This window comes from Ovis aries, chromosome 17 (assembly GCF_016772045.2).
Source record: "Ovis aries strain OAR_USU_Benz2616 breed Rambouillet chromosome 17, ARS-UI_Ramb_v3.0, whole genome shotgun sequence".
Classification (NCBI taxonomy): Eukaryota; Metazoa; Chordata; class Mammalia; order Artiodactyla; family Bovidae; genus Ovis; species Ovis aries.
Window position 1 is genome coordinate 71777724 of NC_056070.1, and position 25846 is coordinate 71803569.

The 25846-nt window shown below is 63.0% G+C and overlaps 1 protein-coding gene and 1 long non-coding RNA gene across 5 annotated transcripts in view; one reads left to right on the forward strand and one right to left on the reverse strand.

The window, feature by feature from the left end:
* The window catches only part of BCR (BCR activator of RhoGEF and GTPase), an 85691-nt gene that overhangs the window by 26307 nt on the left and 33538 nt on the right, over positions 1-25846 (reverse strand). Inside the window, exons 1-8 of one of the 3 annotated variants that reach the window (XM_042234165.1) lie at positions 23207-23294; positions 22495-22661; positions 14421-14525; positions 13900-14085; positions 8714-8821; positions 5501-5561; positions 4382-4434; positions 2362-2502 (exon numbers count right to left, since the gene is read on the reverse strand). In XM_042234165.1, coding sequence (XP_042090099.1) covers positions 2362-2502; positions 4382-4434; positions 5501-5561; positions 8714-8821; positions 13900-14085; positions 14421-14525; positions 22495-22661; positions 23207-23231 — 846 coding nt within the window. In that variant the 5' untranslated portion in view covers positions 23232-23294. Of the gene's footprint in view, positions 1-2361; positions 2503-4381; positions 4435-5500; positions 5562-8713; positions 8822-13899; positions 14086-14420; positions 14526-22494; positions 22662-22791; positions 23295-25846 lie in introns of those variants that run through there. The other 2 variants (XM_042234164.1, XM_027956858.3) reach the window with 2 other exon arrangements.
* LOC121816889 (uncharacterized) lies at positions 19893-24708 on the forward strand. 2 transcript variants are annotated; one of them, XR_006056601.1, is made up of 4 exons: positions 19893-20077; positions 21048-21149; positions 21569-21882; positions 24467-24708. It is a non-coding gene; the product is annotated as an uncharacterized LOC121816889 (long non-coding RNA). The 2 variants fall into 2 exon arrangements; XR_006056602.2 differs by lacking the exon at positions 24467-24708 and having other exon boundaries at positions 21500-22458.

The window sequence follows — 25846 nt, forward strand, 5'->3', positions numbered from 1 at the left end:
GCGGACTGGCACCCCCTGCAAGAGACGCGGCCTCATCCTCGGGTAACCATGTCCGCCGGGCCCGGCCCTGAGTCCGCACCGCCCTCCTCTCTCTGCAGCGGGGTCGCTGGCTTGGCCGCCTGGGTTCCCCAAGCCTCAGTGTCCTTCAAGCTGGGCACGAAGAGACCTCCCCGGTGGGCTACCGGCCCCTCTCTGCCGAGGCTTCTGGGGGTCGGGTCCCTGGTCCACAGTCTCCCCGTCCTTAAGTCCCCGCTGAGCCTCACAACGCCTCTGCAGGGGAGACACCATCACCCCCATTTCCACAAAGGGGTTACACCAAGTGTCTCAGAGGAGCGCCTCTTTGCCAAGGGTCTCCCCCAGGCCGGCCAGCTGCCTCCGGCTGCCACCAGGACAACATGGCCCCTCGTCGGCCATGCGAGAGCAGGAGGCAGCCCCCACCGGACCCCCGAGCGTTGCGCACGCGAGCTCCGCTTCCATCTTCCAGAGCCGTGAGAAGCTTCCACCCCTCCAGGCGATGGTGTTTTGTTACAGCCTGGCCCCGGCCCCAGCCGACGAGGACACGCCCCCGAGGGAGCTGCCGTTCAACGGGGGCGCCACTGGAGGCGAGGACCGGGGTGGGCACGTTCTGGCACCTCGGTGGGGGTGGCCCGCGGCCCAGGAGAGGGCTCCGCTGAGTCACTGAGAAACCCAGGACAGGCGTCCTTGAGACGGCAAGGGCTGGGGCGGCCTGGGAGGGGGCTCCCTGATCATCAGTCGCTGACTGACTAGTCCTGTCTGCCCTGGACCGGCCAGGTGTCCGTGCACCTGCCTTCATGCTGGTCTGCTGGTGACAGTTTAGCCGCTCAGCCGTTTCCGACTCTTCGTGACCCCATGGACTGCAGGCCCCCAGGCTCCTCTGTCCGCGGGATTTCCCAGACAAGGATACTGGACTGGGTGGCCATTTCCTTCTCCAGGGGCTCTTCCCAACCAGGGATGGACCCCGCTTCCCCTGCCTTGGCAGGGAGATCTCCTTGCTGCCAGGGCACCCCGGAAGCCTGTGTCCCGGCCTAGCTGCCACCTACGTCCCTTACCGTGCTCCCGGCAGACAGCCCTGAACGGAGGGCCGCGGCGGGGCAGACCCCTTTCAGGGTCACTGGCCCTCCTCCTCGCTTTTCACAGCCAAGGCACCCACATGACTCCCCTCGAAGAGCAGACGCCACAGGCCACCAGGACCAGACGCTGGTGGGGTGGGGTGGGGTTGGGGGGCAGGCAGAAGCCCGGCTCCCACGGAGCCCCAGCCCCTCCGTACTCCATCCCGCTCAGGCGCCCCGGGACCCCAGCCACGGTCCCTGGGGAAGGAGGCCTGTGACGAGAGACACAGGAACGAGAGCCTGGCTGCCGACCGCAGGCGACACCTGACCAAAGGCAGCTGATTCCAGCAGCCGGAGGAGCAGGAAGGCTCATCTCCTCAGGGGTGCCCGCTGCAGAGGGGGGCGTGAAACAGACTCGACGTGCCCTGAAGCCGCTTCCCGGGAAGGGGGACAGAGCCACGGCAAGGCCGTCCTGACGGAAGCAACTCCCGTGTCTGCTGACCGTGAACTGGTGGCCAGGGGGGCTGGGCACTCAGGCACGACTTCCCCGGAGGAGCTTCAGGCCGAGAGCTGCTTGCCAGCTGCCCCGAGTGCCCGGCGGGGCAAACTGGGCACTGCTGAGCCCCGAGGACTCGAAGAAGCAGGAAGAGGAGGAGGTGGCTCCCGGCGGTGGCGACCCACACGCCCTGTCCCTGCCTGCACCCGCCCTGGCGCACGTCCAGCACAGTGCTCACGCTGGAAGCCAGCCCCCGGACTGGCATACCTCTGCCATCTCGCTGCAAGCTGCCTGGCACGGGCGGGCCTCTCCAGGGAAGGGCGAAGACTGCCAGGGTGGCACCTGGCCCCTCTGCGCCACACCCTCTCCTCCAGGGACAACGGAGGGCAGGAGGGGCTCTCAGTGCGGGGGGAGGAGGAGAAGGGGAACCCCCCCGAGGACGTCAACCCCGTTCTCAGCTATGAACACACCATGCCCCGCTCCCTTTCTTCCCCGGGAAGTCCTCAAACCCGCTGTCAACTGTCTTATCGTGAAAGAATAGTCAGGGGGTCACGGAGCAGTCTCCAGGCAGACAAATGCCGACTGCCTTCTGGCCCATCTCTGGGACCCCAATCTGGCAGAAGTGTGGGGGGCTCTGGACACAACCCCCGCAGTGAGGCTACACATCCCTGCAATCCCACCCGGACGCCCCGGCGCCGGCCAGGGTCCCCCCTGGGTCCAGGGCCCCCAGGGCCGGGTGTCTCTGTGCTGGGCTGAGCTGCAGGGACACAGCGGGGCAGTGGCCGCCGCACTCACCTCTCCCTTCTTCACGGTCATGGACTGCCGGCGGGGCGTGATCTCCTCGTTGATGCTGGACAGGAAGTTCTGCGAGATGCGGAGGGCGTCCTGCAGCAGCGGGTGGTCAGGGTGGCCGGGGGGCGTGTGTTTCAGCAAGTCCTGTCTCGGGGGAAGGGTTGAGTCAGAGCCTCTGGGCCCGTCGGACTCGTGAGCCGCAGACGCTCTGGGGGGACCCGGGGCCGCCCCTCTGACAGCCCGGGCCGCATGGCAGAGCTCCATGCCTGGGGGAGGTCCCGAGCAGAGCCCACAAGCCAATGCTGTTTGCACGCTGCCGAGAGGGGCTCCACGCTGCGGCTCTGGGGCAGGTTTCTCTCGCAAGGGCCGAGAAACTCTGGTGGGGCAGCCCCGTGCCCTGCAGGAGGCTGGCAGCAGCACTGGCCTCTGCCCACTCAATGCCAGCGGTGCCCCCTCGTGTGTGGTGGCATCAAGCGAAACCGCCTCTGGACGTGTTTCGTGTCCACCGAGACCACCCAGGTGCGCTGGCCTGTGCGAGGCCAGCAGAAAGCCCCAAACCTTCCTGACTCCTGCTCTCTCAGATCAGAGCCTGGGACTTTCTCTCCACGGGGGATGCCAGTAATTCGAGCTCAAAGTCAATGGCTCCGTGGTCCAGAGCCACAGAACCCTCTTGTCTCCCAAATCTTACGGCAACGAGAGCCTGGGAAGATGAGACAAGTCAAGGAAGACCCTGGTGTGGGGTCCCAGAGCAGCCTCTCCGCCAGGCCTGAGCTCATCGCTGCCCAGGGGCCAAATGGAGGGTCTCCAGGGCTCCAGCACCAGAGCCTGGCAAACGTGTGCAAAGCGCACGTCTCAGCTCATCTCCCTCCATCCACGAAGTCTCTGTGACGTAAGACATTACTAAACGTGCACTGCGTGGGAAACCAGGCAGCTCAGAGAAGCATGAGGCAGGGCTGCCTGGGCGCAACCGCCCTGACCCAGCGCACAGGGGCAAACGCCACGCAGGCAACCGCCCTGACGCAGCACACAGGGGCAGAGGCCACGCGCGCAATGGGAGGCCCAGCACACAGGGGCAAACGCCACGCGGGCAACCGCCCTGATGCAGCACACAGGGGCAGAGGCCACGCACGCAACGGGAGGCCCAGCACAAACGGGCAAACGCCACGCTCGCGACGAGAGGCCCAGCACGTCTCTGTGAGTGATTAGAATACACCGCGTGTGCTGGCACTAAAGATCCTCCTGGCGGTGGGTTTGCTGTGGGCAGGGAGCAGGAGAGGAAACGCACGCGTCACACGCTTCTGCGGGCCGGTCGTACATTTTTTAAAACGCGCGTGTAAGACTTGCTCTAAAGACCTGTGGATAGGGTCGCGGGCAGTAGGGCTGGGGGCCTTCCTCCCTCTGCTTTTGTTTCTCGGGATTAAGATGACCAGGCTGCCCAGGCGGTGAGTGGTAAAGAGCCCGCCTGCCAACACAGGAGACGCAAGGGACGTGGGTTCGATCCCTGGGTCGGAAGATCCCCTGGAGGAGGGCGTGGCAAGCCACTCCAGTATCCTTGCCTGGAGAGCCCCATGGACAGAGGAGCCTTGCAGGCTACCGTCCAGAGGGTCGCCAAGAGTTGGACATGACTGAGCACGCACGCACACACGAATGCCGAATGACAACCACCTAGTAACACATGAGTGACTCCCCGCTGTCCTCGCAAGCAGCCCCGCTGGGCGGGCCCCCTCACGCGCTGTCCATCTGGTGGGCAGCCCAGGTGGGCACCTGGCATCCGTGCCCTGCCCCCTCCCCCATTCTAGAGCCCCTCCCCATCCGTGCCCACTCTGATGAGGCACTGGGAGCCCTGGACCACTCCCCACCCCAGGAGCTGGGGAAAGGAGAGGTGCCTCACTTCCGCATGCTCAGTACAGGAGGGGGCAGCAAAGAGGGCAGGTGAGCAGAGCTGACCGACAGCGGCGTCAGCCCCAGGAGAGCAGAAGCCAAGAGCCCCAGGGCGCGGAGGCCTCGGGCCCCAGAGACTCACGTGCAGGACCAGCGTGCTCCGGGTCACCCGGTCCACGGGCTTGTACAGCAGGGCTGCGGGGAGACAAGCAGGAGCTGAAAGGTCGCAGGTGGAGGAGGCCGACCACCCGCCCTTGCTGCAAGGGTGGAGGAGGAGGTGGCCCTCACCCCACATCCCAGGGCACCCCACCTCCCCTCTGCTTGGGGACTGGGGTCGGGGGGGGGAACCCGGCGCCTTAGAAGGCTGGGGACGTCGCTGTGGGCTTTCGGTCCATGACGTCAGCGTCGGGTCCGGGGCTGATCCAGGACCCAAGCCTGCGAGGCTGCCTCGGCAGCAAGCACTCAAAGGCAGGGGTCAGGGAGCCAGGCGGCTCCCTGGGAGGATGGGCCGGCGCGGGTCCCTGCGGGCAGACCAGCCCGCCGGTCTCCACGCGGAGCCAGGCCTGGCGCTGAGACACAGCCCCCGGGTGAACCGGTGGGTCAGCTCGTTTGCTTTTTACTGCTCATGTACGCAGGCTGTGCCGGGTCTAGGCTGAGGCAGGCTCTCTGATCTTTTTTGCTGCGAGCAGCATCTCCAGCTGCCTGCCGGGCGTTTCTGGAGCCCCAGCGGCCGGGCCGTCCCCTCTGCTCCATGGGCGGCACGGCCCACTGCGGGCACAGGTCCCGCTGTGTTTCCGCCACTGTCGGCGGCGTCTCTGCCCGTGGCCCCCTCGAGCACTGCCAGCTCTGCGGCCACCCCATTTCACAGACACGGGGGAGACCGGCTCCAAGCGGGGTGGAGCTCCGGCCCGGCTCCTACCACACGTGCTCTGCCCAGCCACTCGGGACCCGCCTTCTACCCGGGTCCTTCCATCCTAAACCCGTCGTGTCATCCGGAAGAAGGGACGATGCGATCCCCCTGCAAGGTCGCTGGACGACACCGTGGCGCTGGAGAGGCCCGGGGGGGCGTCCCGCGTGATCCCTGGCGGCGGCCACAGGTCCTGCCCGCGTCCCGCCGCGCCCACCACTGCCCGCTCCCCACCTCACCACTGGAGGTCTGCAGCAGCAGAAGGCACCCCGGCTGGGCGCCCTGTCCCCTCGCAGCGGCCACCCCCCACCACTCCCCCGGGGACACACAGGGGCCTCAGCACTGAGAACTCACTTTCCAGAGAGTTCTTGGTCGTCTGGTCCTTGGCCTCCTTGTTGCTCCTGGCTCGCAGGTTCTGCAGAGAGAAGAGCGCGTTTTCACGCGAGGCAAACAGAGCAGCAGCGAGCTCACCCCCAGGAGCCTCGGCCTCCTCTCACACCGCAAACCTCAGGGGTGTGTCTGGGTCACAGCGTGGGGGGCAGGGCCGACTTCAGCAACGGAAAGTCTCTGCTGTGAGATGCCCTGGAGGCTGAACAGCCCCTCCTCCTGCTGGGACGTCCCCAGGCATTGCTAGGCATCCCCAGGGCACACAATCGGCCCTGGCCGAGACCTCTGACGCAGAGGATCGTGCAAACCCAGACCAAAGGCAGCACTCCTCCTGGGAGCGTGGACCGGCTTCCTTGCCTCAGTTAAACAGCATGCTTGGATGAAGGGGCCAGGGGCCAGGGGGGTTCAGAGCACCCCGCCTCAAGGCAGTCACCAGCAGGCATGCTGCCTCCATCCCTCTCCGGACTTTGCAAAAGTCCTTGCCCGGGAAGCAAGCAGGGTTTTAGCAGGTGGGTCATTTTTCAACATAACAGCACTAACAGGAGCTGCCGATTCGGTCCGAGGTACCAAGAGAAAGGGAACGGAAGGGCCGTGTGCCTGAAATCGTCCCTGAAAACCCAGTGCGAGGACTGGGAGCGAGAAACCCCAGCTGCAGACTGCGTTCCTGACCTCTCGGGCCGCAGGAAACCTCCGGGACCAGCCACCCGACAAGCCCTGGTGCCCCTCCGGGGAGTTTAGTTCTCCGAAGGGGCTCCTCCATCGCCTGCCTCAGCAGCTCCCAGAGGGCAGGGGAGGGGGAGTGGGGAGCAGGCGTGAGAGCTCAAATCTGCACACTTCAGGTGCTGCTCCGGTGAGCCGGGGCGGCAGCCCACGCTTGGTGCCTCTGGAAGGCACGATGCACGTGGGCCCCTTCATCGTCTGGGGGCTGAGGGGGGGGGGGGGACTGCCTTAAGGAAACATAAGTTTGGTTTAACCCCGCAGCTCCCAAGCCGACTACAGACTCCAGAAGCCCTTTTCACTTGATTCCCGTTACCTATTAATCAGGGGCTTCCCTGGTGGCTCAGATGGTAAATGAAATGCAGGAGACCTGGGTCTCATCCCTGGGTCTGACCCCTGGCTCGGGAAGATCCCCTGGAAAAGGGAATGGCTACTCGCCTGAGGAACTTCACGGACAGAGGAGCCTGGCAGACCACAATCAATCCACGGGGGTCACAGAGAGTCACACAGGACTGAGTGACTACCATTTTCACTGTTTCCCTCGCCACCTGTTTATTGTCCAGGGAGCCTGGGCTCATGGAACCCAGCAAGCGCAACTCCAGTCTGACCGGGCTGACCAGACGATGGCAAACGCGGATTGCGCAGGCTGGTCCCGGGAGAGATGAAGGGCCACTGCTCCGTGTCCTTGGAGGTGGAGCCGCTGTTCCCACGGCCGAGCTCTGACCCCCACCCCTGAACGCAGCCCCTACACCTGTGGCCTGCTCCGTGTCCTGGTGGCTCTTTTCTCATCCCGTGTGGTTCTGGCTTCTCTGGGCCTGTTTTTTTGCTGTTTGTTAGTGATCTGGCTCAGTTGCAGCACACGGGATCTTCGCTGCGGCATGTGGGGTCTAGCTCCCCAGCCGGGGATTGAACCCTGCACTGGGAGCAGTCTCAGCCACTGGACCCCCAGGGAAGTCCCTCTCTGCGTCTTTTTTGAAACAGGGATGGAGAACCCGAGTGGACACCGCCAGATGGTACAAAACTTCACGGCAGCCTGGCCGCTCGCTGCCCCCGAGCGCAGTCCTGTTTCCTGTTCCCCGAAATGGGCTCGGATCCCCTCCTGCACGTGGTCGGTGGGACCCCGTGAGCCCCGCGTGGTGTCCCACCGTCGCTTCCTCCCGTTTCTGCAGGAACCTGTCTGGGTGGATGTGGACGTGGCCCCGTTTAAGTGCAGCCTGATCTTAAAAGGTTACGAGTCTTCATTTGTCAGGGTCACCTGGGGACTCAGCGCCCGCACCCCAGCTGTTGGGGGCGTGAGCGCTGCTAGTTTAGTGAATGAATGAGAGGAACAGACCAACGCTCCAGGCCAACCAGGGCAGCTGTGGAGGGCAGCGTGGAGCCAGCCTGCGGCCCTGGGCGCGTGCTGCCTATGACCAGCAGCACCAGGCTCGGGGGAGGGCACCGTGGGCTCTGGGGGACGGGGTGGCACGTGTTAGCACCCTGGGGGCACATCAGCGCTGGGACCCGCAGGGCCCACCCCCTGACAGGCTATAAGACAGCACGAACGCTCCGCAGCAAAGCCCGGATGCGGCTGTCGGCACACATACGGTCAGTCTCCCGCAAGAGAGCCGCCCTCCCTGTTTCTGGCTTCCGTTTCTCTTCCTAAAGCTGAGTTCTCGGGGCTCCCTTGGGGGCCCACTGTTAAGACTCTGCGCCACCAATGCAAGGAACATGGGTTCCCTGGTGGGGGAACTAAGATCCCACAAGCAGGCAACAGGAAGAAATGAAAAAAAGCAGCTGAGTTCTCACTCAGAGGTCTTCCCATGCAGAATCCTTGCTTGGCGGGGCAGGCAGGTCAGGGCTCTGAGGAAGATGAGCCCCGGAAGAGGAAGGTGTCCCCCCACTGCAGGGAACAGCAGGATGGGCAGGGCGGGGAGGCCCATCTCCTGCCTCCAGGGGCTCTTCCAAGGCCCCTCCTTGTACTGACACTCCAGGGCTCGAGGTTTCAGAGCTGCTGGGCTGGTGCAGCTGGCAGCCTGCAGCCCCCCTGTCGTGGGTGGGCAGCCCGCCCCGCGCTGGCTGTAAGCCCCAGAGGAGCAGAGCACGAGGCCCCTGCCTGCTCTCTGCCCGCAAGGTGCAACGTCGGCCTCTGGCTCGGGTGTCGAGACCCCTCTGTTCCTGGGGATCTCATAGACAAGCGCAAGACAGCATCCGTCCAGGCTGCCCAGACGGACTCCCGAGCCGGGCCCTCGCAGCTGGGAGGGCAGGAAGTGCCCGAGGCTGCTCGGGACAGTGCCCCCAACCCCGGCTGGGGCTGACAGGGCCCACCCGCAGGCATCCGGAAACACAAGCTCACGACCAGACCTCGGTGTGCAGCGCGTGCTCTCAGGGGTCACGGTGTGCCCATAATCGCCCACGGCACTCCCCCCCGGCCCCACCCAGGGAGGCGGAGGGGCACACCTCTCTGAGCAGCATCACGCGTACCTCAGAGATTTCTGCAAACTGAGCGTTGGCCTGGCAGCACTTCTCGGCTGTTTCCATGGCAACTTCATAGTTGTCCACAAAGGCCCGGTACACACCCAGCTGGCTGGCCTGCAGGGAGGAAGGGGGAGAGAGTGGGACAGGGGCCGGGCAGGAGAGGGGCAGGTGGTCTCCAACTTCCCCTAGGCCCAGGTGCAGCAGCCGGTGCGGGGCTGCAGGAACCTCAGCTCCCTGCGCACTCACCGCCGCCCCCCTGCTTCCCCGGCCCACGCGCTGAGCACACTTCTGCTTCCAACTCGACTTGTGGGGAGGTGACTCACAGCCCCAGGCAGGCAGAGGCTCTCTTCCCAGCAATCTCCTCCTCCCACCCTGCTTGTTTAAACCGGGCCACCAGCAAACGGCTGCAGTCCCAGGATGTCAGTGAACAAAGATGAGGGTCTCCAGCAGGTGGGAGGGGAGGCCCCTTCTCGTCCCAGCTGCAGACGCCTCACGGGACCCGTCCCCGGCCTGGGGGGCTGCACCGCTGTTGCTGCTGTCCAGTCGCTCAGTCGTGTCCAACTCTTTGTGACCCTGGACTGCAGCCCACCAGGCCTCCCTGTCTATCACCAACTCATGGAGTTTGCCCAAACTCATGTCCATGGAGTCGGTGATGCCATCCAACCATCTCATCCTCTGTCGTCCCCTTCTCCTCCCGCCTTCAATCTTTCCCAGCATCAGGGTCTTTTCCAATGAGTCAGCTTTTCTCATCAGGTGGCTAGAGTATTCAAGCTTCAGCTTCAGTATCAATCCTTCCAACGAATATTCAGGGTTAATTTCCTTTAGGATTGACTGGTTTGATCTCCTTGGATCACAAAGAAGGCGGAGCACCGAAGAATTGATGCTTTCGAACTGTGGTGCTGGAGAAGACTCTAGAGAGTCCCTTGGACTGCAAGGAGACCCAGCCAGCAAGGAAGGGCTACACAGCTCTGCTACTCTACGACCTCTTCAGACACGTGAGAAATGCGCAGCTTAGCTGCCCACAGAGAAGACAGGCTCCCACTGCCCAGATGTGAGCCCCATCCAGACCCGCGACCGGGCTCAGGCGTCCCTCGGCACACCTGGCAGGCGGGAGGCCTCCACTGCCGGCTGCAGAGCAAGCGGCGTTTGTCCTGTTCTCCTGCCCCGACACTCAGCTGCGTCAAGACTTCCAAGGTCGGGGGCAGGTTTGTCTGCGGCCACCACCATCACCAGGGCCTGGGTCACCTCCAGAGGCAGCAGGGAAAGCCCAGCCCGGGCAGGTGAGGGCAGACCCCGTGACCAGCTGGCTGGGTCTCCTCCACTGCAGCCCGCCGGGAGCCGCAGGCCCAAGACATCTGCCGATCCTGGCGTTTGCTCTGCATCGAACCTAAATTTTATTTCTACGTGCATCTGCATTTGTATCGAATTTTACATTTCTTCGGATGGCAAGGGCAGATGCCCTCCGCACTGTCTGGCCTTCTGGCCCCGCTCCCTGTGGGGGTTGCACCGAGGGTCTGGGGGTGCCTGAGAAAAAACAGCAGCTGGAGGGGGCCCTGGCCGGCCCTGGCCACAGCGTTCACCCGGACAAGCCGCTGCGTCCAAGAGCCCAGGTCGCCTGTCATACGGTGGGACCCAGAGCCCCTTCTCCCCCCACTTCCCCGCTCAGTGAGAGTCTCCCGCCCAAACAAAGGCCCTGCTTCAGGCACCGTCACCACCAATCATTCAGACACAGTGCGTGTGGCCGGGAGCAGAGCGCTCAGTACATAAATAAAGAAACGCATAATATGACGGGTGGCTGATGGCAGAGCAGGGGAGAACAGCGGGGCTGCCGTAGGTACCGTGGCTGGGGTGACCTTTAGAAGAGGCAATGGCTCAGCCTAGTCTCGAGGGGATGTTACTACTGAAGTGTGTCCCTTGGAATCTCTAAGTCGAAGCCCTGACCCCGAGCATGTGACTGTAGCTGGAGATGGGCCTAAAGAGGTGATGGGGAGAAAATGACGCCATTACGGGACTTCCTGGGTGGTCCAGTGGTTAAAACTTCACCTTCCAGTGCAGGAGGTTCACCCTCTGATCAGGGAGCCGAGATCCTACGTGCCTCGTGCCTCGAGGCCAAAAACCCAAAACGTAAAACAAAAGCAATAGTGTGACAAATCCAATAAAGAATGTAAGAATGGTCCACGTCAAAGTAATGTTTTAGAATACATGAGGCTGTTCGCATGGGCCTGATCCAATCTGACAAGGGTCTTTAGGCGAAAAAAAGATTAGGACACAGAAACAGCCGGATGACCACGTGAAGACACAGGGAAATAACAGCCACTGACGCATGGAGGAGAGGCCTTGGGAGAAACCAGCCCTGCCAGCGCCTGGATCTCAGACTGCCCGCCTCCAGAAATGCGGGGAGGTAGACCTCTGTTGTTTGAGCCGCCTGGGCGGTAGCAAATACACCAACACAGAACCCCTTGTCTGTTACTTCTGCCCGCTCTTTCAAGAGCTCACATCTCCCACGTGGCTTTGGAGAGGTTTCAGCAACTCCTGTACCAATCCGAATCCAGCTGCACGCGTAACGGGACAGATGGAGCTCAGGTGCACCAATCAGGACCCGAGCTGCCCGGGTAACCAGGTGCACCAATCAGAAAGCGAGCTGCACGGATGACGAGACAGATGGAGACCACCTGCACCAATCAGAACCCGAGCTGCACGGATAACGGGACAGATGGAGACTAGCTGCACCAATCAGAACCCGAGCTGCACGGATAACGGCACAGATGGAGAACAGGTGCACCAATCAGAATCCGAGCTGCACGGATAACGGGACAGATGGAGATCAGGCACCAATCAGAATCCGAGCTGCACGGATAACGGCACAGATGGAGACGAGGTGCCCGCCCCACACCATGTGAGGCACCGACAGGACACAGCATCAGTGCAGTGGTTAAACACAGAACCTGAATCTCTTCCTGAAAAAACATCCGACCCAAACCGGCCTGTACCCTTAAGAAAAATGTCACGGTTGCAGAAGACCAGCTCAGGTCAAGGAAACGGTACAGATGTTAAACTACAGAGACCTGGTGCCCACATCCTGACTCGGAAGGAGAACAGCCGTAAAGAGCAGGACACCTAACCTGGAAGAGATCCGCAGAAGGAGGGCGTATTGATTAGCAGTGTCACGTGAACACGGACCACCTCCGATGGAGCACTGTCCTGTGGGCTGTGGAGGAGCCTGTCCTTAGCAAATACTCGATGACACACAGAGATAAAAGGCAGGAGCCGCACTTTCCTCTCCAACTATTCACTCTGTGTGTGTGTGTGTGTGTGTGTGCACGCGCGTGTATATTCAAAGAAGAGAGAAAAAGAGAAAGCAAAAGAGAAAGAAAGAGAAAGCAAAATGTTACAAGTGGCACAGCCGGCACAGACTACTCTGTGCGATCCTTGCAACAATTCAGGAAGTTTGAAATGATTAGTAACCAAAAAGTCTGAGCTAATGAAAATTCAGCCAGAAACAAAGCCCGGACTGGGTGGTGATTAACCCACAGGAAGGGAGTCAAAGCAGTGGCAGGGAGGGGCTTCCCAGCGGCGAGGCGTGGCTCGCGAGTTACTGGGGAGCGGCGGTACCAGGGCTGGGGCAGTGCGGGTTCCTGGGGGTCCCAAGACTCTCCCAGCCGGGGAGCCCGACCCCACTGTGCTAACCTGAAAGCGGTGGGGACGGGGACCCGTCCACCTGTCCATGGGGATGCCCAGCACCCGGCCCCGGGGGCACACAGGTGAACATGCAGCACGTAGCCCCCCAGCAACCACCTCCCACGGCGGCTGCTCTTGCATAGGGCCGCGCCTCCCCCACCTGCCCGTTGCAGCACCTCATACACCCAGGACACCAGGAAGACCAGAGCAAACGCTGCAAATCCCAGTGTTTGTCAGACTATTAATTTTTTTAAGTTTCTGGGTGACTTGAGTGTTATTTGGGGAAAAGCGTGGTTGCAGTTTCTGCCCACAACACAGGTCTTCAAAGATGGGGGTTTTGAGGATGGAGAGTACCGGTCTCCCAGCTCTCGCCCTGGGAAAGGGGTCCCAGGTGGGGGAATCTGAACCAAAGAGGCATTCCTCCCCTTCCTGGAGCCCCGGGCGGTGGACAGAGGGGACGGCTCACAGGAAAGCCATGCCCAAGCGGAACGCCAGGGTCCCAGCATGAGCCGAGGCTGGCCACCTGGGCGTCTGGGCAGCCCAGGAGGGCTGGGGGCTGGCGCTCGGTCTCCGTGTACTCCCAGCACTGAGAAGGGGGCCCAGCGACCTCGGCCACCCCAGCCCGGAAGGCCGGGTTCCCTCTCAGGGAAAGAGCACGCACACAGGAGGCCCGGGCAACCCGGGAGCTGGGATTCCAGGTCCCTGGAGGGGGAACCCCGGTCACACGGGCCGGCCTGGCACCCGCCTTCGAGGAGGGCTGGGGTAGGACTGGCAGTGCTGGGAGGCCGCCTCTCTGCTGGGCCAGCCGCACACAAACCAGCCCTGCCGCCTCCTCCACCCCCGTCCACGGGATGCGCCGCGTCTCCAGGGCGCCGTGATCACCATCGCTAGCGATAAATTCGGCTCCAGGTTCTAAAGCGGCGGCCACGGGAGCTGGGGCCACACAGGAGGCCTGTCCTCACCACGTCCTCAGTCAGGGACCCGCCCTGGCGACCAGAGGGCTCCTCGCCCCTGATCAACCTTCCCTCCCCAAACTGCCTTTCTCTCGTTCTTTAAAAAGTCCTTGACTAATCCTTTAACTCAAGAGAACTGCAAACATGCAGCAAAGCCCGACGAGCCCCGCTGTCCCCACCTGCGCGGGCGGCTCCCGGCTCCCCACCCCGGTGCCCGTGCCTGGAAGCTCAGTCTTGCTGCCCGGTCAGCCGCCTCTTTGTGGTCCAAAGAGGGCCCCGTCTGGAGCCTGAGCAGAACTCGGGCGGAGCCGGAAAGCACCAGCGACGTACCAGGGGCGGGCCGTGGGGAAAAAGCCTGGCTCGGCGTCCTCGCGTGGGGGTCCAGCAGGGGGCTGCACAGCACCCACTCCCGCGGCCCGCCCTGGGCGTCCGGGGCGGTGAGATGCGCCTGGACTCTCCCTCCCTACCACACCCCTGGCGGTGGGTGGGCGCCAGGCTCAGGGAGAGGCCTGGCCCCCCGCGCTCCCGCCCGTCACCCCCGCGAGGCCCCAGGTTCCTCACCAGCTTCTGGAAGAGGTCGCCCACGCGCTGCTGGTGGCCCCACTGCTGCACTCGGGGCAGGAGCCCGTCGTAGAAGTCCTTGTGGATCTCGTAAAGCTCAGGCACCTTGAAGAAGATGGTCTCGACCTGCTGGCTCGTCAGCACCGGCTGAGAGGTGGTGGCGGCCGCCTTCAAAGGCTTCATGGGCTGGAGGAGGGCACAGGCGGCGGGTTGGGGGGGTGGCAGGGGACGGGGCTCGCTGCGTGCCAAGTGTGCGCGGTCATGTGAACACACACGCGCTTCGGTTTTTAAATTTCAGTAGCCGCAAAAACGTGAAGCCGGCTCGGCTGGGCACCACGTCTCACGAGTGCGTCCACTGCCCTCCTGGGGAGGGCCAACCTCCGCAGCGGGGCCATGTCCGGCCCTCCTGCGGGTGTTGGCAGGGATTCCGGGGGCAGGTGGGGGCTGCTCCCAGGCCTCCATGGCAGCACTGCCCAGGCCTGCCCTGCCCACCCGGCACCGCCCTCCCCGGCCCCCCTCACCAGCAGCAGCGCCTCCAAGTGGCTCAGGTAAGTCTCCTCACTAGCCAGGATGCCAGACAGGACCCATTTTCTCATCTCTGAGCCCTTTTCCAAGTCCAACTCACTCTGCAGGACAAAAGGACAAATGTCAGGCCTAGGGGGGCGGGTGGGGGTGGCGAGGAGGGTCATCGAGGTGGAGGAACCCAGATGACCAGCTTCCCAAGAAGGTTCTGGGTGGGATGAAACTCAGGAGGCCTGGGGGTCCCCCGGCAGGTCAGCCCCCGGTTTCTGGTCCTTGCAAAGTCTGGCCAGTCATCCAGCAAAGCCGGGGGCCACCCTTGGCGTTGACGCCGGGCAACGGGCAGTGGGGAGCTGGGCAGGGCGGCAGGCAAAGCCCTCCTTCGCACCTTGAGCCCGTGACGGAGGAGGGAGGAGCGGCCGTCCAGGAGAAGTTGAGCAAGGCAGGGGGAGGGAGGGGGGAGGAGGGGCATCGGGCCCAGCGCACAGCCACCGTGGCCTCTCTGCCACAACCCCGCCTTGCCCAGCACCTGCCCAGCCAGCCTCAGCACTGCTGCCACGGGACCTTTGGACTGGCCAGGGCTGAGCGGCCCGCCTCCTCCCCAGTCACAGGGCGAGGCTGGGCCTGACGCCACCTGCCCAAGGGAAACCCCGTCTCCTGGGACCAGGGCCTTTGTCCCTTAAACCTGCTGTTCTGAGCCTGCTTTCTAGACGATGGGACCCACACACCTGTGGGCTACAGCAAGGACCCCCTCCTCCCCACTCTGCAGTCTCTGCCTTGAACACAGAGCTGGCAGGCCCCTGGACACAGACGGGGGTGGGGGCGGGTAGGGTCCTGGAGGCCAAGACCACACTGTAGCGCTGGGTGTGATGGTGTCATGCCAGGGGTGTGTCCCCGGCGCCCCAGAACGCGACTGTCCTTGGAGATAAGGGTCTTTAAAATCGTAATTAACATGAGGTCAGTGGGCTGGGTCCTAGTCCAAAACGGCTGGTACACCCTTCTAAGAAGAGATCAGGTGATCAAAAGGCACAAACTTCCAGGAACAAGACAAGCAAGTCCTGGGGATGTACGGAACAGCACGGTGACTGTGTGTTAGCCGCTCGGTTGTGGCCGACTCTGCGACCTCAGGGACTGTAGCCCACCAGGCTCCTCTGCCCGTGGACGTCCCCCTCTGGAGTGGGTTGCCACAGTCAGTACCATATTGTATACGTGAAAGCTGCTGAGAGAATAGATCTTGAGCGTTCTTAGCACACAAAAAACTTATAACCAGGCGTGGTGATGGATGCTGAGTCACAGCTAGCAACCATTTCACCATACGTCCAACCGCTGTCTCGTACACCTACGATGAACACCGAGTTATAAATCGATGCCTCGAGAAGACGAGGAGGAGGGAGGAGGGCATCAGGGCACGGACGTACCCGGCCGGAAAGACGCAGGGGGTAGACGGGCATCTCTGAGCCGAGAGAGATGCCAGGAGAAACCAGCCCCCCTGACACCTTCATCTCAGACGTCCTGCCTCCAGAACTGGCAGAAATCACTCTCTCTTGTGTAAGCCACGCGGCCTGTGGTGTTTTATTACAGACGCCTGGGAAACTGACATGGAGTGTGATTCCAAAGGCAACGAAACTGCTTCTTCATCAGCTTCCGGGCTGAGGTCGTCTGCCTGCTCCCTGACCAGCAATGAGGCAGTCTGGGGTCAGGGCGGCTGTGTCCACGGCCTGCGCCCCACCTGGCTGGGGTTTTCCTCCCTATACCCAGCCTGTGCTGGCCGGCCCCACTGCGGCCCGAGGGTGGTGCCAGGCAGCTGAGGCCCTGTGTCCCTGTGCCCAGAGAAGAGGACACAGCCCTGCCCTTTCTGCCACTGGCTCCCCAGCCTGCAGGTGAGCGGAGACAGCCCTGTCCTTGGGGGTGGAACCGGAGCACTGGCCGTTGGTCACTCAGGGGGATGTGACGGACGGGGCAGGTCCCGGCCTTGGCACCGCTGACATCTGGGGCTGCGGGAGTCTCTGCTGGGTGCCGGGGGGGACACCCGGTGCCACACTGGGTGCCAAGCGGCACTTCTGGCCTCTCTGTTCACTGCACCAGCAGGACCCCTACCCCCGGCTGCGACAGGGCAAACGTCTGTGGATGTCGTCACCCGCCATCCCACGCCAGTGCAGGCTTCCGGGCACTCCCGTCGTTGTTCAGTCGTGTCTGACTCTTTGTGACCCTGTGGACTGCAGCACGCCAGGCCTCCCTGTCTGTCCCCAACTCCCGGAGCTTACTCAAACTCATGTCCATCGTGCCGGTGATGCCATCCAACCATCTCATCCTCTCTCGTCCCCTTCTCCTCTTGCCTTCAATCTTTCCCAGCATCAGGGTCTTTTCCAATGAGTCAGCTCTTCGCATCAGGTGGCCAGAGTACTGGAGCTTCCGCTGCAGCATCGGCCCTTCCCGTGAACGCTCAGGGCTGACTTCCTCTCGGATGCACTGGCTGGATCTCGCTTTTCCGCTGCCGTCACGACTCCACTTGGCCATCTGTTCCCGGCCGTGCTGGGTCTTTGCTGCTGTGCGGGGTCTTCCCGAGCTGCCGTGAGCGGGGCTCCGCGTCTCTGGCTGCGCTTGGGCCTCTCTCAGCACCGGCTTCTTCTGTTGCCAAGCACGGGCTTCGGGGGCTGCAGCCGTGAGCCAGCAGCTCTGGCCCCCAGGCTCCAGAGCACACGCTCCACATCCGCGGTGCCAGGCTCAGCGGCTTCGAGGCATGAGGGGCCTTCGTGGATCAGGGATGGAACCCGCGTCCCCAGCATTGACACGCAGACTCTTTATCACTGAAGCGCCAGGCAAGCCTGGTTTGATCTTCCTGCTGTCCAAGGGACTCTCAAGAGCCTTCTCCAGCACCACAATTTGAAAGCAGCAATTTTTCAATGCTCAGCCATCTTTAGGATCCAACTCTCACATCTGTACATGACTACTGGAAAAACCATAGCTTGGACTATACAGGCCTTTGTTGGCAATGTCTCTGCTTTTTAATATGCTGTCTAGGTAGGTCACAGCTTCTCGTCTAATTTCATAGCTGCAGTCACCATCTGCAGTGATTTTGGAGCCCAAGAAAATAAAGTGTCTATTTCCACTGTTTCCCCACTGATTTCCCATGAAGTAATGGGACCAGATGCCATGATCTTAGTTTTCTGAATGATGAGTTTTAGGCCAGCTTTTTCACGCTCCTCTTTCACCTCAGCAAGAGGCTCTTTAGTTCCTCTTCACTTTCTGCCAGAGGTGGTGTCATCTGAGGTTACTTTTTTCCCCGATAGTCTTGATTCCAGCTTGTGCTTCATCCAGCCCAGTGTTTCTCATGATGTACTCTGCATAGAAGTTAAATAAGCAGGGTGACAATATACAGCCTTGACGTACTCCTTTTCCTATCTGGAACCAGTCTGTTGTTCCATGTCCAGTTCTAACTGTTGCTTCCTGACCTGCATACAGGCTTCTCAGGTAGGTCAGGGTGGTCTGATATTGCCATCTCTTTCAGAATTTTCCAGTGTGTTGTGATCCACACAAAGGCTTTACCATAGTCCATAAAGTAGATGTTTTTCTGGAATTCCCTCGCTTTTCCTATGATCCAACGGATGCTGGCAATTTGACCTCTGCCTCCTCTGCCTTTCCTAAATCCAGTTTGTACACTGGGAGTTCTCGGTTCACCTACTGTTGAAGCCTGAAGGATTTCGAGCATCATCCTGGTAGCCTGTGAGATGAGCACCACTCTGTGTTTCCATAATACCTGGAATAGGACCTCCCAGGGCAGCCCCTCTGTACCCCCAACCCTACTGGCCCTTCCCACCTGCCTGGCCTGGCGGGAGGGAGGTACTTTGTGGTGGAGAAATGGCAGATCTGACAGGAAGCACCCGGGGCTGAGTCAAGGGGTCGGGGTGCGAGCCCTGCGAGCCCCACTGTCTCAGGCTCCTGCCCTCTTGCCCGGAGCCCTGGCTGCCCAGGTGCAAACTGGAGAAAAGGAGCTCAGTTTCCACTTCCCCACCATCTGCTTTCTCCATCCTTGGGACTTTTACAGCACATCCTGGCTGCCCGCTGGGACCACCCAGAAAGGCTGCCCGGACCACCACTCTACTCTGGGAATTGCTGTGTGTGCATAAGCCAGGCGCACGTGTGTGTGTCTCCTGTGTACACACGTGTGTGCTCATGGGTATGTGTACACGTGTGTGCTTATGTATGTACACGTGTGTGCTCATGGGTATGTGTACACGTATGTGTGCTTATATGTACACAGTGTGTGCTCGTGGGTGTGTGTACACGTATGTGTGCTTGTGTGTGTATGTGCACATGTATACTCCTATGTATATGCACATGTATGTGTGCTTGTGCACGTGTGTGTCGTGTACACACGTGTGTGCTCGTGGGTGCGTACACGTATGTGTGCTTGTGTATGTACACGTGTGCTCACGCACACATGTGTGCTTCTGTGCATGCGTACACGTGTGTACTGTGTACATGCACGTGTGTGTCCGTGCACATGTATGCCTGTCTTGTGTATACACATGTGCTCGTGGGCATGTGTACACGTGTGTGTGCTTGTGCATATGCACATGTGTGCTTAAGCACACACGTGTGCATGCATGCACGCGTGTACTCCTGTGTATACGCATGCATGCGTGTGCTCGTGTTTATGTACACACGTCTGAGCTCGTGCTCATGCATGTGTGTGTTCGTGTGTGTGTGCACGCATGTGTGTGCTCATGCGTGTTCCTGTCTGTGTCTGCGTCTGTGTCTGGGGGATAGCCATCACAGTAGCTTTCAGCCGCTCTGGAGAAAGGATATCCACGTCCCACACCACAGCCCCACCCAGGCCATGCTGAGCAGCGGGCGCCTCTGGGCCAGGGCACCCAGAACCCCAGGTTCTTCACCAAGATCCACAGAATAAAGTGACCCGCAAAGAGGGCCCAGAGCTGCTGGCTGGGCCCTGGCGTGGCCACACCTTGAAGGTGCAAGGGTCCCTCCAGGGAACCGTCGTCCATGAGACGAGCAGGTCCCGGGGTCCAGGACTGTCCGGGCAGCTGGCTCCGGGGCCCCCAGCACCATCAGCAGAGACGTGCAGGGTGGGGGAGCCCAGCCACCCCCTCTCCTCTCAGACCACGGAGGCCACGTCTTGAATGGAGGCACCCCGGGAAAGCTGCTCCCAGGGGGCCTGCCCACACCTCCCACCGCGGCCAGGGTGAAGGCTTGTGTGCCCAGGGGGAGCTGCTCTCCAGCCCCGCAGCCTGGAGAGCCGGGTGGAACAGGATGGCGCCCCAGCCAGCTCTCCACTCCCAAGAGCCTGGCCGGTAAAGGAACGTCTGGGTGGGGCCTCGGGCTCGACTAGAACCTTCTCCTGAGCCTCAGAAGGACTAGGGGCAGCGGACAGGGGCCTGGACGCCGGCCACCCAACCCAGAGGCGAGACGGCAGAGGGGACAGGAAGAGGGGGCAAAGGGCAGGGCGGGACCGCAGTGTTGCACCTGCCGTGCACACGCGCAGGCTCTGGGAAGGGTGTGTGCAGGTGCCCGGGATGCGGAGAGGACAGGAGGAAGCTGGAGGAAAAGGGAAGAGGCCTCCACTGCCTGGGAGCGAGCGGGGAAGACACCACAAGCCCCGAGGCTAAGCCAGAGAAGAAACCCCCGGTGTGGCAGCAAGGTCGGTGTGGCAGCAAGGTCGGGGAGGGAGGGAGGGAACCAGGGCAGCAGAGGGGAAGCCCGCCAGCCAGCTGCCAGGCCCAGAGCTGCAGCCCCACCCCCACCCGGGGCGATCGCGGCCCAGGCCGCTGCAGAACAAAGGCCACCCCCTCCCAGGACGGCAGCTGTGGTGACGCCTGGACGCTCGTCTGCACCCCCGACGCGCTGGCCGGCGGCCCTGCTCCGGGCCCCCCGGGAGCCCGCTCCTCTCTGCAGCGTCTCCGAGGGGCTGGCGAATGCGTAACCACACTGTTCCTCGCAGAGACGAGGGGTGTGTGTCTGCTGGCCCTTGCCCAGGACTCGGGTCCCCAGCTGGCACTGCACAGTCATCGTTCCAGGGAAACACAGACACGCCCAGCGGGCCCTCTGAGGATGACCACTGGGAGGGAGGCTCTCACTGACGCTCTGCACTGGGACAGCCTCCTAGGGTCACAGGACCCACCCTACCGCCTACCTGGCTCCTACCCCTGTGCCCCGGGCAACTCCCTGCGGACCCCCTACTCACCCTGCGGGCATGCGTTCCTGGAACTGGCCTGCACCCCCAGGAGGCCAGCAAATCCCCGCATCGCCATGGGGTCCCCGGGAAGGTCCTCCTGACCACCCCACCCTCCCACACCGAAAGGGCCCAGGCTCGGCAGTGGAGGCCAAGCCCCACCGAGGGTGGGACTGAGGGGAACGGGCAGGCACCCTGGCCCTGGCGGATGGGGGATCAGGCAGCTGCAACCGCAAGACCACAGCGCTTCCTGTGGGCGCCAGGAATCCCCAGCCGCATCGTCCTCAGACCCACAATCAGAGACGAAAGAGGGAAGTGTCCCTGCGTGGCAGACGGGGCCCAGAAAGCCGGCGCTCTCCGCCGGTCTCTGGGGCCCCGAGCCCTGGACCACGAGGCTTCCGGAACAAAACCACCAATGCCTCATCTGGTCCCATCCCAGTCTCCCCCAGGTGCCTCCTGAAAGCCCCCTGGGCCAGGTGCCCGCTTGGGGCTGGAGCCCGCAGGCCCGACAAGCAGGTGCAGCCTTCTCGCCGTGTATAAGGTGAGACGAGTCCAGCGGGTGGGTCCCTCAACTGGGGATAAAAGGCGGGGCAGAACCCCAAGCCAGCGTGCTGGAGGCCTGAGGGCAGGGGCCTGGGGAGGGCCGGGAGGTCGCGTGCTGGGTGAAGAAAGCCCTCAGGGACCACAGACAGACAGGGAGGACCGCCCCAAGTCCAGGGATCAGCTGTTAGGATGCTCGTCTGCCCCAAGTCACACCCGCAACGCAGGGTGAGAGAGACCTCAGGAAGGGCAGGGCAGGGGCTGAACGGCTCAGCTGAGGGGTGGGGAAGCCTTCAGCGCCGTCACTCCGGCTCTCTGAACCTCCGTCTCTTCGTCTACGGAACGCTGGAGATGGCCGTGGGTAACCGCGCCAGGCAGGCGTGCGATCACACAGGCGCCTACCCACCGCCCCCGTTTCAGGGGGAGAAGCCTGCCCGGCAGCGGTGAAAGCCAAAGGGTCAGCGGCTCAATCACGTCCGGACTCCTTTGAGACCCCACGGACCGCAGCCCACCAGACTCCCCCGTCCATGGGATTCTCCAGGCAAGAATCCTGGAGCGCGTGGCTGTCTCCCTTCTCGAGAGGAACCTTCCCAACCCAGGGACTGAACCCGAGTCTCCCGCACCGCAGGCAGATGTTTTTACCGTCTGGGCCGGCAGGGAAGCCAGAAATCACAGAAGCCAAAGGGAAACGGCAGTCCTGAGCGAAGGCGCCGGCCCCGTGGGGGGGGCACGTGGTGAGGAGATGCGCTCCCAGCCACAGGGGAAACCACAGCCCTCACTCTCATTGCTAAACCCAGGGTGGAGATGCCCAAGAAACAGGCTGAGCGGGAGGGAGGTGTCTGTCATCAGGGGCAACACGCGCGCTCAGCCCAGCAGGGCGGGCCCGGGAGGTCAAGGGGGTGCCCAGCCAGGCCCTGACCCGCCTCAGGGGCGCTGGCCTGAGGCGCGGGGCCACGAGGACCAGGAGTCAGGCTTCCACGGTTGCTGCCCATGACAGAGGGCACCTGGGGCAGTGCCAGCTTCCGCTCGCCAGGGACCTCAGGGCCTCAGTTCCATCGCAGAGTGGAGGGGACGGCAGGAGGGTCACTAAAGATGGGGAGGCCCCCGGAGGAAGACCCCGGGGAGCGGGTGAGCCATCTCAGCAGCTCCTTGGGCAAGAGGGGGGGCCAGTGTGCCAGGGGGGTCCTGGACCCCGACTCGCCGTGCACCCTGCTGGCCAAGACAGAGCCCTGGGACCCCCGCACCCGCCCTCCATGCCCAGCCCCCGTGCACCCAGATCCGGGACGAGGGCCTCAGGGAGACTGGACCCTCGGTGGCCCCCCTCCCACCCTCCCGCCCCGACTCACCGCTCTGCTGGGCTCCGCCGCGTCCCGGCCGCCCCGGGCCTTGCTGCCGAGGTGGGGCGAGGAGGCGGGCGAGTCGTCGATGTAGGGCAGCCCGTCCTGGGGCCGGCGTGGCTCCTCTGCCCGATCCGAGGCACAACCGAACCCCGGCGGGGTCCCGAACAATGCATCTGCAAGTGTGGAGAAGCAGGCGGTGTCAGAGGCGGGGAGGGGCTGAGGGCTGTCAGCCTGGGGGTGCTGGGGGCGCCCCACCCGTCCCCTGTGGGCCTGGAACAGAGGCCTCCTATAGCCTGACCTCACCTCTACAACTGACTCTGCAGGTGGGCGGGGTGGGGCGCCTCCTCCCCAGACAACATGAGGCTGGGCCTTTGATCCTGTGGCGGTAGTGGGGCCTGAAGTGTGGACCCCAAACGCCCGAGTCCTGCTGTCCAGGGAAGTCTTTAAGCCCCATCTGGGGGAATCCAACCTGACCCCCCAACCCAGGTGCAAGGCCAGGAAGCAGGCTGTGCCCCCCTGCCCCTCAGCTGAGGGTCCCCACGAGCAGAGCGTGGCTTATCCTACAGCAAGCTCTCCCCGATTTGGGGGGGGGCAGTAATTGGCCACAGAGCTGACACCCTGTTCCTTCAGGCACCAGGCAGTCAGCGCTCCCCCCACCCCGCCCCCACGATCACAGGCCACACGGGCTCCAGAGCCCGCTTCCCAGAGCCGTTCTTACCGAGCGGACTCCCTGGCTGGGCCATCAGCCCGTGAGGGCCCGGCCCGTTCCAGCCTCACGTCACGGCCGCCCGTCCACTCCTCCTTCCAAAGGGCGCCCGGGCCTTCCCAGAGGTCATCCCAATGGGGCTCGGTCACGTCACTGTGACGCGCCCGCAGGCAGCCCGAGGTGCCAGCACAGGCGGCCTCCGGGGCGTTCAGTCCCCGGTTGGCGACACCTTCGGGCACCAAACGCTCTGCGTGCTGGCGGCACCCAGACCGCCCTGGCCAGGTGGGCCCAGCGCCCAGCACTGGCTTTCCGGAAGCTACTAGAGCGGAGGACGGGCCTCACTGCCTTCCACGGGCGCCCGCCGGCCGAAGTCCCCGCTCCCTGCCCAGCCCCCGCCTCACCCCACCCCTCCAGCTCTGCTCCCGGAAGGTCACCGTCCTCCAACAGGCGCCCTCAGCCCTGGCTACCCGCCAGCGTCATCCGGGGGCTCAGAAAGCATAACCCAGGCGGGCCCTGCACGTACTGACCGAGTCGGGGGGTGGCCTGGGCCCGCGTGGCCGTGAAGGACCCCCAGGGGGCTCCAGCCAGGGCAACCGCCTGCCGGCCCGGCGCTGAGGGCTGGCCACGCCGCTGCGCCTGGGGCCCTGGGGTCTGCACTCGGGGGCCGGTCACCAAGGCCAGGCTGGGCTCTGCCTGTGGGCCCGCGGGAGGGTACCAGTCCTCGGGGCTGCTTCTGGGGTGAGAGCCGCAGAGGACGCGGAGTGCTGCACGGAGGCACCCTGATACCTCTTAATGCACCATCTGAGGGGCCTCAGGGACCGAGATCACTGCGCTGGGCGGCACCCTCAGGGCCCTTGGGCTTCGGGGTCTCAATTTTTATTTTTTTGGCCGCACATCACAGCGTGTGGGTCTTAGTTTGCCGACCGGGGATGGACCCCACGCCTCCCGCACTGGGAGACGGGAGTCCTAACCACGGGCCCGCCAGGGAAGCCCCTGGACTGCGGGTTCTGTACCATCCTGAGGGGGCAGCCCGAGGCCACAGTCAAGCGCTGCCGCCTCCTGAGAAGACGCAAAGGCTCAACTCAGCATTCCTGAGGACGCAGGGTGGGGGGGGGCACAGAACTCCGGTCCACACCCCACCCCCCAAACAAGTCTGATCCCGGGTTCTTCTTTTTGGAATCACATTTTTTTTTTTAAAGTAAGGACCTGTCCTCCGGCGGGGTGGTGGTGGGGGGTAAGGTTGCAGACTCGAGAGGCTCCGGTTCCACACAGGTGGCGACACAGCTGATACGGCGACGATCGCGTCTCAGGTTCCCCGACTTGAAACTGGGCCCAGGACCTAGACCACGGACAGAGCCCGCCTGGCACTGAAACGCCGCCCGCCCAGCCCTCCCCGCCGCCTTCGGCAGCTCCACCCTCTGCCCCGGCTTCCCATTAGCGCAGAATGGCCAGCGTCCACCCGTCCCAGGAAACCTTCAGCTGTTTGTTTTTTTAAAATAACCATGTTGCAGAAAGTTAACATATTCTTCTTTTCGTGGAAGAACACGACCTGAGCACGTCATCTGATTTCCAGGCCCGTGAGCACACTGAGCTCACGTCCCAGTCAAGTCAACACCGAATCCCCAGTGAGAACCTCAGGATATCAGGGTCAGGCTTGGGACCCCAGGGCTCACCCCCGGGAACCGCAAGTGCTCACGTGTGCGACCCTCTCGTGCTGGTTCCACAACAGCATCCGGGCTACAGCCCGGTGTAAACCCAAGTCCTTGGTGAGGGGTCGCTGGCCCGTGTCAAGGGGGGCTGGCTGTCGGTGCTGCTGCGGAAGCTTCACCCGGCCAGGCCACTCCGAGAAGCCAGATCTGCAGCCAGACGCCAGGGGTCACAAGGTGGTGCCCTGGGAACTAAAAACCCAGCCATCTTCCCACCCTGCACACACCTCCCCAAACGGACATCGGTTAAAGGAGCCAGTGCCATTACGCCCTGGTCCTGGCCGGCCGGCCACCCCTCACGTTCTCACCCAAGGGCTCCATCTGCCGCCCAGCCCATCTGGACTCGACACCCCTCATTCTGATGACCACGCCCCTCCCCAGCCCCTCCCAGGCTGTTCCGATGCAAGGGTGTCACAGGAGGAGAGCCCCCACCCGCCGCCTGCTGCTTCTAAGCAACACGCGGGGACCTGTCCTCCTCTCGCTCGGCGGCTTCCACACCCGACGTCCCCGTCTTGAGCATAAGGCACGATTCGGGATGAGAAAGGCTGCGGTCTGCCCAGACCCACAGCAGAGCGAGGCAGGGCGTGCCCTCCAACCCTCTGCCAGCGACACCCAGGGGGAAAGCCTCTCCAGGCTTGGCCACCTCAGGCAGGACTGGGCACTTCCTATAAAGCTCGACCCGAGGCTGAGGCCAAACCCAGGAAAGCAGTGTGCGTGGCCTTGGTGGGCCTGGGACCGCAGGCTCCGAGAGTCTCTGGGAGATGTTGTTAGTGAGTCGCCAAGTTGTCTCCGACTCCTGTGACCCCATGGGCTGTAGCCCGCCAGGCTCCTCTGTTATAGCTGCAGTGGGTTGCCACTCCCTCTCCCAGGGGGATCTTCCCGACCCAGGGATCGAACCGAACGAACCGGTGTCTCCTGCATTGACAGGCGGATTCTTTACCACTGA